Source organism: Lipotes vexillifer, unplaced genomic scaffold (genome assembly GCF_000442215.2).
Source record: "Lipotes vexillifer unplaced genomic scaffold, Lipotes_vexillifer_v1.1 scaffold241, whole genome shotgun sequence".
Lineage (NCBI taxonomy): Eukaryota > Metazoa > Chordata > Mammalia > Artiodactyla > Lipotidae > Lipotes > Lipotes vexillifer.
Genome location: NW_006784922.1, coordinates 231,942 through 243,114, shown reverse-complemented (window position 1 = coordinate 243,114; position 11,173 = coordinate 231,942). Strand labels below are relative to the sequence as shown.

Here is an 11,173-nt window from a genome sequence, read left to right as displayed (position 1 = left end):
TTTTTTTTTTTTTTTTTTTTTTTTTTGCGGTACGCAGGCCTCTCACTGTTGTGGCCTCTCCTGTTGCGGAGCATAGGCTCCGGACGCATAGGCCCAGCGGCCATGGCTCACGGGCCCAGCCGCTCCACGGCATGTGGGATCTTCCCAGACCGGGGCACGAACCCGTGTCCCCTGCATTGGCAGGCGGACTCTCAACCACTGCGCCACCAGGGGAGCCCTCTTTGTAATATTTGATACACTGTTTCCTATACCATGCCCTTCTAGAAAAATCTCTCCATCCCTGATTACAACAGTTTTGATATTTTTTTCTTACTGCTCTGATTGTTCTTTTTAAAAGATATTCTTTTAAACCACGAGTTCTTAAGGACAAACATTCTCCTGTATCTTTTTCCAACCTCTCTTCAGCATACCCTTTTCATTGGAAATCTTATGAACTTCCACAGCTCTTCTGTGGAAGAGAAAAGTTTGAAGTGAAATAAGATTTGCCTAATACTGTTTCTTTCCTTAGCTACTGTGTTTTGTGAGACCCTTGCTTTAAATAGGGCACTGTTTCATCTACACCTCATCCTATTTTCTGTAGGATCAGAAGCCATCAGTTATTTCCCTTCAGAAGCTCATTGCTAGGGAAGTTGCAAATGAGGAGAGAGGAATGTTTCTGATCAGTGCTTCATCTGCTGGTCCTGAGATGTATGAAATTCATACCAACTCCAAGGAGGAACGGAATACCTGGATGAGGCGGATCCAACAGGCAGTAGAAAGGTAACATTTCCTTCTGTCCATTATTGAGGCAATGGACTTGTTCCATTGGGGAAAATATTCTAACTGTGTCTCCCCTGCATGAAAACTTAGCCTCAGCCAGAAGGGTCTGCTCCCTGCCCCCTGCCCCTGCCCCGGCCTGCAGTAGTCCCTCATCTGCACCGTTTTTCTCCATGCCTTCCTGCCTGTAACGCCCTGTCTCCCTCTGCCTGTGTGAATCCTGCCCATCTTGGTGCCGCTCGTGGCTCACCTCCTTCCTGAAGACCTCTTCAGTTCCACTGGTCTCTTCCTTACCTGAAATTCCTTAACACCTGCTCTCAAAGCATTTATTTGGTGCTTGTCATCTTCAGCCTTGCAGCTATTATCTTTTTTATGCATATATGTTTGGTTATTAGATTGGAAGCTCCTTGAGGGCAGGGACCATGTCTGTGTTTCTCTTTGTCCCTAATTCTGAAGAATCATTCAATAAACCTTTTTAGATAGCTGGATCTAAGTGTGCTACATCAACTTACCCCTCATTACTTGTGCAAAGACAGTTTTTATAAACGGGGGTGTGAGGGTGATCATTCTTAATGGTAACTTGATTAGTTAGATCTTGAAGGATGTTGTATAAAATTCCTCCTCCTCCACTGCGCCCCACCCAACCTGGCACCCTACCACCATCCCCTCCAGTCTCTCTACCCTCATTAAGAATGGAAGTGCCCAAATGCAGTAGAAAGCAACAATTATGATTTGAGTTGTACCTACTGGTGGCATTGGTATTGTGTGCATGTATGAGTGTATGTTTGTGTATGTGTGTGTTTGTTGGAATATTTGAGTCATCCTAAACTGCTGACTTTGAGAGCTATGTTATATTATGCAAGGTCCATTATATACTCAAGAAAACCAAATCTCTTGGCCAGGGGGCATGATGAATTCTCTTTCGGCTGAATTTTTCTTCTCCGAATAATTCTACTGCCAAGTTCCCATGTCTTTCTAATGAGCCTAAAGATACTTGGATTTGGTTTCAGTTGTCTCTCTTGACTATTGTCTTTTAAAGTTGCCCAGAAGAAGAAGGGGGAAGGACAAGTGAGTCTGATGAAGAGAGGCAGAAAGCTGAAGCCAGAGTGGCCAAAATTCAGCAATGTCAAGGTATAGTGCAGACGCCTCTCGTTCCCGGGTCGTGCAGTTCTCCTTGGAGGTTGGGAAAGCCCAGGTGTCATGAATGGGCATTTAGTCACGTATGACTAAATGATTAATTCTGTGCACTGGAGGCCCACCCCGACCACTCTCAAAAAAATACATACAGGGGCTTCCCTGGTGGCGCAGTGGTTGAGAGTCCGCCTGCCGATGCAGGGGATGCGGGTTCGTGCCCCGGTCCGGGAGGATCCCACGTGCCGTGGAGCGGCTGGGCCCGTGAGCCATGGCCGCTGAGTCTGCGCGTCTGGAGGCTATGCTCCACAACGGGAGAGGCCACAGCAGTGAGAGGCCCACGTACCGCAAACAAACAAACAAAAACATACATACATGCATATATATATATCTATATAGATAGTAGATATCTATCTATCTATCTATATACATATACATATATATGTATATATATATATATATATATATATATATATATACACTGGCACTAAAGATGCTCAAATAAAATGAATCCCTCCCTCCTTAGTGATTAAAAATATATTTAAAAAATTCTACATGTAACATAACAGCAATTGTGGACAGTATGGTGCAGATGGGCATTGGACCTGTTGTCTAGTGTTTTGATTTTAGATCTCACAGTGTTAGGTCACGGTTGTATGACTTTGGACAAGGAACACAATAGCTCTGGTCCTCAGTTTCCAAATCTATGAAGTAAGGAAATTAGATGAGCTCAGTGATTCTCATCTCTGGCTGGGCCTTAGAATCACTTGGGGAGGTCTTTAAAAATTCTGATGCCTGGGCCTCACCCTCAATCAGTTCCCCCAGAATCTGAGGGCAATGGGCTGTAAACATCAGTATTTTAAACTCTTCCTCAGTGATTCTGAGGCAGACTGAGAACCCCTGAATTCGCTTCTGGTTAAGGCCCCTTTAAGCTCTAAGAATTCTGTGACATGTTGAAATTAGAGGAAGATGATGCATGCGAAGGTGGTTAAAGACATTGGATGTTGAGAAAGGAAAACATAAACCGGTATGTTTGGTTTTGACCAGGACTGGCTGAAGGCCGAGCAGTTCCAGGCCTTGCTTTGTTTTCCCTTGTGGGAAGCGCTCATCGTGGACAGTGCCACCTCAATTTTCATTCTTGACCTTCATGTTTAATCTTAATAGAAAACAGCCTGAATAAACAAAGATCGGCTTTGCAAGGTTTTCGGGAATTAGGGGAATGGGAAATGAAACAAACATTTACTGAGTACAGCAAATTTACAGAAAAGACAAAGGAAGCTCAGAGATGTTAATCATTTGCTGGAAACTACAGTCACCAAGTAGAATAGTTAGGATTTCAACCTAGGCTTGTCCCACCCAATCAATAACTTGTACTTGACCTGTTCAGTGTAGTGCTTGCTAACTAGCAACATCTTTATCTTAGAGCCTGGATTTTCATTAGTTGTATTCATGTGATAACTTTTGATGGTAAATACTGTTTCTTAGAAATACTCAGTAACCAAGACCAACAAATTTGCACATATTTGGAAGAGAAGCTGCATATCTATGCTGAACTTGGAGAGCTGAGTGGATTTGAGGATGTCCATCTAGAGCCCCACCTCCTCATTAAACCAGACCCCGGAGAGCCTCCCCAGGCAGCCTCATTACTGGCAGCAGCACTGAAAGAAGGTAAGTTGCTTCCAGAAGGATTTGGTTCAACAAACTCATAAAATGTTTATTGGGCAGCTACGATGTGCCATGTGCTACGGTCTTGGCGCTGAGGACACAGCAGAATAAGACAAAATCCTTACTCTCCAGAAACAGAGAGTCCTTACTTATTCCAGAAACAGCAGCATATATTTAAAAAAATGTCAGTTTGGTTCAAGTGCTATGAAGAAAAATAAGGGTAAGTGGAATAGAGAGTGATAGGGCTGGGAAGTTTCTATTTTTGATAGGATGACCAGGGAAGGCCTCTTTGATATAGTGTTATGTGAGCAGACAAGAAGTAAGTGAGAAAGCCAAGTAGATATCTGGGGAAAGAATGTTCCAGATGTAGAGAACAGCAGGTGCAAAGGTCCTGAGGCAGGTGAGTGCCAGGCTTGTTTGAGGAACAGCAAGGAGGACAGTGCTGGTAGAGTGACATAGGGGTAGAGAGTGGCAGGAGATGAGTCAGAGTTACTTAGGACTCAGATTACATGGACCGGATCAAGGTAAGCACTCACAACTTCATTCTGAGTGAGATGGGAAAGCAGTACAGAGTTTTGAGTAGAGGAGTGACTTGATTTGTGTTTTAAAAGGAACCCTCTGGGTGCTGTGTGAAGAACAGCAAAGTCTAGGGCATAACCGTGGGAATTGATGGCTGAAGGAGGGTGGAGGACAAGCTCACTGAAGGGGAAAAAGTTAGGGAGATGATAGGCCAGGGTACTGGAAGGACTGTGTTCACAGAATTGAAATTACAGAGAATTCTGACAAGAGTAGCATTGGGGGAGGTGAGAGAACTTGCACAAGGTGCCATGTCGTTTGAGGAGTCTGGAGATGAATGGCAAGCAGGAGTTCCAATGAGTGGTGTAATCTGGTGGCATGAACTTCAAGGAAAAAACAGGTTTAGGGAGGAAATGGGGCCAACAGTCTGGAAGTGACAATAGAGACAGAGGGTTTGAGAGATAAAAGAGCCACCACCCGAGAGTGGAAGGGAATGCTGTCATTCAGCACATGGGTTGGTAAATTACAGACCATGGACTAAATGCATCCCACCTCCCACCACCTGTTTTTTAGCTGTAGTTTTATTGGAACACAGCCACACCCGCTTGTTTCATATTGTCTATGGCTGTTTTCTTGCTACAGTGGCAAAGATGAATAGTTGCAGCAGAGACTGTACGGCCCACAAAGCCTAAAATATTTACTGTCTGCAGAAATGTTTGCAGAAAACATATGCCAAGTTCTACCTTAGAATCTCAGAACACTACCTATGGAAGAGAATTTAGAAACGATCAAATCTATTGTATCTATTTCACGGTTGAAGAGACTGAGGTCTTAAGGAGGGTGTAGGGGTTGTCTGAAGTGGAGTCCGCTGATGGAATCTCTTACTCATTTATTCATCAAATATTCATTAAGCATCCACCTACTGTGTGCACTATTGTTGGTGGCAACTAAGGAAACAGTAATACTTTCATAAAAACTTCTAGTTGGGGAAGATAAACAATGCACAGAGAAACAAGTTTATTTCAGAAAGTCATAAGAAAATAAGATAATGGGATTGGATGAGGGGAAGGCTTTGCTGTAGAGAGGTCAGGAAAGACTGCTCTGAGATTATATTTTGAGGTGAAAATTGACAGATGAGAAGCCAGCTGTTTGGAGATCTGGGGGAGGACCATTACTGGGCAGGCAGAATGTGAGTACGTAGCCTCTGCATCTGGAATGGGCTTGGCATGTTCAGTGAAAGAAGGAAGGTAGGGTGACAGGAGGCAGAGGAGGCTGCTATGGGTGGGCAGGGACCAGATCTTTGTAGATTGTGGTTTAAAAAAAGAGAGAGAGACATTTTATTCCCAAATCAGTGGAATGTTAGTTGTTGGAAGCTTTTAATCATGGGTGTAGCATGATCTTGTTTATATCTTGAAAAGAATGAGGGTTGCTGAATGGAAAACAAGATCGGAAGGAGACTAGTTTGCCTGGAGTCTGTTAGGAAGTGCTTATGGAGGCTGAGATGAGATAGGCTGGGGCCTCGGTCTAGACCAGGACTTTTGGCAATGCAAGTAGAGAGAAGTGGGCAGAGGCAAGGTAGATTTTAGAAATAAAGCCAGAAGAACTTCCAAATGGGTTGACGTAACCAGGGACCATCTCGTTGTCCCTGACGATGTCTTTATCAAATAAGTTGCACACTCTCAATTTTAGCCTGTGCTGCTGGGCATTTTGTGATGCTCTGATACCTGTATGGTAGAACTTGGCACTGATCGTGCACTGCCCTGTAGCAGAGTTAGTTGTGTGTGTCTTTTTCCTTCTCTAGTCTGCAAACTCTCCTTATTAGTTAGCAGATGCCCAGTGGCCCCCAGAACAGAGTAGGTGCTCAACGAGTAGTTGCTAGATTGAATCACTGGACAGAGGGTTTTAGGAGTATTTGTAGAGTCCTCAGAATTATACTATCCTACGAGCTAGTTGCACATTTTTAATTGTAAATAAGAACTTGACTTTCTTGGTGTGGCGTTTCCCAGTCTTACCAGATCCTAAGAGTAGCCATTGGTGCTTGTTTAAAATTCAAATCCCCTGTTTTCTCCTCTGGAGAATCTGATCCAGTAGGTCTAGGGTGAAGATTGGGAATCCGTATTTTATTTAAGGCACATTTGGGGAAATACTCTTTTGAAGAACAGCTAATATTTCTGAGTAGCAAGTTGTAAAATCCTAATGCCTGGGGACTTCCCTGGTGATCCGGTGGTTGACACTGCCCTCCCAGTGCAGGGGGCCCGGGTTCAATACCTGGTCAGGGAACTAGATCCCACATGCCACAACTAAGAGTTCGCATGCTGCAACTAAAGATCCTGCACGCGGCAAGGAAGATCCTGCGTGCTGGAACTAAGACCCGGCACAGCTAAATAAATAAATAAATAAATAAATAATAAAATCCTAATGCCTTATATCATATTTAAATTAATTGATTTCAGGAAGTTTTTTAGCATACTAATTTACTGGAAGTTGCATTTGAGTTATTTTTATACTGTTTGTTTTTTTATTGAATTAATTCTCTATCATAAAGTAATGCTAAAAGTATTGGTCTAGATTGCGGGTTGGTAAACTTTTTCTGTATAGAGCCAGATAGTAAATATTTTAGGCTCTGCAGGCCATATACAGTTTGGGGAACACAATCGTCTTTGTGCATGTGTGTGTATTTTAACAATGCTTTAAAAAGGTAAAAGCCATTTTTAGCTCCTGGGCCATATGAAAACAGATGCAGATCAAATAGGCTTGCACGTTGGGAGCCGGGGGTCCGCAAAGGGAGAGGCCACAACAGTGAGAGGCCCGCATACCGCAAAAAAAAAAAAAAAAAAAATGTGTGTGTGTGTGTGTGTGTGTGTGTATATATATATATATATATATATATATATATATATATATATATATATATATAGACACACACACACACACACACACACACATTTTTTAATTTACTTTTGTTTTCCTCCTTCTCCTTAGCCGAGAGCCTGCAAGTTGCAGTGAAGGCCTCCCAGACGAGCGATGTGTGTCAGTCAGCCAAGGAAGGTTGTGGAGAACCTGCTTTGCAGGATGTGTTCAGTTCTCGGGACGCACCTGGATCACCTACTGCTTGTAAGTGAGCATGTAGCCTTTGCATTGAGCCTGGGCATAGTCCCTGGAGCATATAGTGGGCACATAAAATGAAGGCAATGACTCTGTCCTGATTTGAAGGGTACTGAGTGTATTCTTTTGAAAATACCTGAGAATAAATATGCTAGACTCCTTTACCTATAGAATTGACACTGGTGTTCCAAGGACAAGGACTTAAAGAATAGTTTGTAGGTTATACTGCCATTACCCAGGGAAGCTGTGTACTTTGTCCAAACCCTACCCTGCCTTGTATTTGCTATGACTTGCTGAATACAGTCTTGAAAGAGCTTTTACACTTTTTGGTTTTTTGGAAAAGGGTCCCTGCAGTTCATTAAAGAATGAATGGACCTTTACCTTAATCTCATGTCATCAACTCAGAAAACATAACTCAGAAAACTAGAATCTAATGCATATATGCACACATGCACATGCACAGGCACAGAGACAGACACACACACACATGAGGTTTGGTGTTCGGGTTAAAGTCAGAAATGCCAGAAGATTCTTGATCACCATTATCATACACTTTAGTTGAGGTCAGAATTCATTTATTAAACACTGTTTCAGTAGATTTTAAATACAGAAAAATAGAATGTGGTGAATTGATTTAGGTAATTTCTCAGAACCGAATTATATGTATAGTTGTGAGCTAAATATTTAGTTCCCTAGAGGTTTCTGAGATAGGACCATAAAGGATATAGTTTTCATTATGTCCTGGTGATTAAAAGCCTTACTTCCACCAGGTCTTCTGTGCACAGATAAAATGTCTTTAGTAGCTAGAGATTGAAGGATTAAATTGCCTTAGAATTTCTTTAACAGCATCCCTTGGTTAATTAAGATACATGGAAGCAGTACAGTTTTAAAATTCTATACATTTTTTTTTTAAACCCTAGCTAATAATTATTCTTAAGTTTATCTAATCCTGAGTTTCTATTTTCAGAATGTGCACATGTGTTTTTCATTTGGACACAGCCCAGATTTGTCAGGGGAGTTGTACTGCCCCAGGTGATTTCCTTTTTCAAGAAGAGCCTCCTGATGCCTTTGAGGAAGTTCTAGCTAAAAATACAGTGTAGGGATCTGCCTCAGCCCAGGGACAGCTGGACAGGCTCCATTCAGCTCCTGCAGCTGCTCGGAGCACAGGCCGCACCTACCTCCTGTCAGACCAGGCAACGAAGGCTCTCCCTGTCTGTATCCACATCTCCCCTGACATCTGCTAGAACCATGAGAGGCTGTTTACGGTGGCCTGAAGTCAGGGTTCACATAGAGGAGGGGCAGGTTGGTGGGGTCTTGTACCGGTTTAGTCTTGTGCTGGCGTTTAGTGCTGGGCTAGATTGGAACACGGTGCTACAAGAGTTTGATTCTCTTTCTAGAGTTGATGAGGGTGAGAAGCACTGTCCTGAACGAAAGTCTGTAACTGGATGGTTTGGTTCTATGATTGACTTGGAGGACTGGGTCCTTCTAAGTCGGACCCCTGTCAGTCTGAGCTTACAGACCAAGCAAGGCCCTCTATTTTTAGTCCTTGAAGTACCTAATCAGGTGGACAGGTAGAATCTACTTCCTGTGAAATTCTGAAATTCTGAAATAGAATACGGGAGCAGAGAGACCTGGTCCATGCCACTCTTCTGCCTTCATTTGGTTCACCATCAGCTCCTTTTCCCATTTGATGGTCCTCGTATCTACTGGGGGGAAGAGAGAATGGCTAATTCTCTGGTAATGCTTTTGGCATCTCTCTAAGAGTTAAGAATAGTACCCAAGAGTTGAACCGTTTTTTGAGTGACAGAAGAATCTCTATAAAGTGTTCGTTCACTATAGTGAAAAAGTGTTGACTGGCTTGGGCAAAATGAACTTAATTTTTAGTTGATATAATTTGGAGCTATTTCTGCTTAAACAAGAACGTCTTTGGAATAAAAGAGGCCTTTGGAATCTTAGAGGACTGTCATTTCCCAAAGAGCAAAGTGTTTTCTAATTAATTTAAATAAAGAAAAAGTATTTCCTTCATCAGTAATGAAGTTTCAAGATAGCACAAAGCGAATATCTACTTCACCAGGGTCCTGATTGGACATGGTTCCAATGAGACTCTGTGTGAAAGGGTTTTGGAAAGTCTAGTTTTAATATGTGCAAGGTGAGCATGGTATAAATTTTAACTGAGTTCACGTGGGTAAAGAAAGAAAATCCCACCAATGGAGATTTAATGGATGGCGTGAAATCTGTATTTGGTACTTAAACATATCTCTGGACTAGAAATATCTCTGTGTTTTCATATGTTAAATATACAGTATTTACCGTATTTGTGAATTTACAGCATAAGTAAGAACTGTGAGGGAAAAAACACACTTGGAAATTATTTTTTAAATTAAGTTATTTGGAGATAAGGACAGCTTCTCAGTTTGTATGACTCTGAGCTCATAAAGTATTAGCCGTCTTCACCTGCTTAGAAAGATGTTTCATTCCTGCCATTGGATGCCTCCCTTCTAACCTTGTTTACGGTCTGCTGCTCTTGTACTGGCCCTTGATTTTCTTCTATGGTGCCTGTTTTCAATTTAACCCCCCACAGGCGACTTTTCCTATTAAGTGAAAGTGAGATGCAGAATCCTACCCTTTTGGTGCCACAAACATCTCTCCGCTAGAAAGAAAGAAAAGTAAAAAGATGGGTGACAATGGATGCTGTGGGTCAGTTTGGCATCTACTAGTGTGTAAGCTCCCTGGGGGCAGGGACTCTGCACTTTGCTCTGTACTTTTTTAGCACCTCTTATAAGAATATTCTATACATGTGATGTTGTGATGTTTCTTATCTTGGGATATGTGTCAGCTGAGTACAAAGAACCCAGTCTACTGGCTGATGTTTGATGATGTCCTTTTTGTTTCTGTCTCAATGGTGTGCTTCCAGCACTAGTCACAGAAGGGACAGGAGGAAGAGGCTGTTGGGATGTGGATCCTGGGACCCAGGGTGTGGGAACCGACCTGGCGGTCTCTGATGCCGGGGAGAAGGTATTGTGAACTGATTTGTTAGTAAACAGCACCGGTTACTTTGTGTAATAAAACAACCTCAGCTCCTGGTGTGTCCACGGCAGTGAATAGTCTGCAAGTGTTTTCCTGCATTGTTCTCAATTTCAGTATTCGTACTTAAACTTTCCAACTTTTTTCTTCTTAAAATGTTCTTGCTTTTCTGATATCGTGTAGGTGTAAACCAAGAAACAAATGAAAAGTTATTAAAAAGATTTAAAACTCAAATGTTTATTTGTGTGTCTGCGCTTTTGCTTCTGGTCTCGCTTTCCGCCCTGCAAACCTCAAGCTTTTCACCCACTACATACAGTAACTCTTGGCTGAGAGCTGGTCCTGGACATCCAGGCCCTTATGCAACCAGGTGGTGCTAAAGTGGCAGAAACAATTTTGACTTTGGAATATTCTGGCTTCTTCACTTTCTTTTACCTTCCTCTCCTTTACGATTGTTTTCCTGTCACCACCCCTGTTGTCACCTGCCTTTTTGTGATAGACTTGTAATCAACCTAACCAATTTCTGCTCTGGGGCAAAGTGATTCCAAACGCCTCTTCTTTTTTTCTTATGTACTATACACATAGGTTATAACACACTCTTTTAAACATTAAATGCATGAAATTTTCTGCTAACGTCAAATGAAACTGAGATGTCAGAGAGAGAGAGGGAATAAGAATATGATTCTGAGAAGTGGCTAGTGGGCCTTCCCAGGATTATCTAGGGCTCAAGAGCTTAACTTTATCTAAAATCGAATTAGGCACATTACCAGATACCACTCTGTGTTAATGTGGGAAGATGACATCTGTCAGATCTTTATGTAACGTTTTGTATATCATATATATTTTTGTATATATTACATATGACTGAGAAACCAAAGATATTTTAAGAGCCATAGAAAAGATGGCTGTGATTTAGTGTTTTGTTAAACTTCACAGGCCAAAATGAAAATAGTCGTTAGAGTTTACTCCTTACTCTGAC

The 11,173-nt window shown here is 42.2% G+C and overlaps 1 protein-coding gene across 1 annotated transcript in view; it reads left to right on the top strand.

Moving 5' to 3' along the window:
• ARHGEF28 (Rho guanine nucleotide exchange factor 28) overlaps nucleotides 1-11,173 on the top strand; it is a 155,666-nt gene that overhangs the window by 106,189 nt on the left and 38,304 nt on the right. Inside the window, exons 19-23 of the mRNA XM_007457043.1 lie at nucleotides 581-759; nucleotides 1,796-1,887; nucleotides 3,373-3,555; nucleotides 7,051-7,182; nucleotides 10,088-10,188. Of these exons, the coding sequence (XP_007457105.1) occupies nucleotides 581-759; nucleotides 1,796-1,887; nucleotides 3,373-3,555; nucleotides 7,051-7,182; nucleotides 10,088-10,188 (687 nt within the window). The remainder of the gene's footprint in view (nucleotides 1-580; nucleotides 760-1,795; nucleotides 1,888-3,372; nucleotides 3,556-7,050; nucleotides 7,183-10,087; nucleotides 10,189-11,173) is intronic.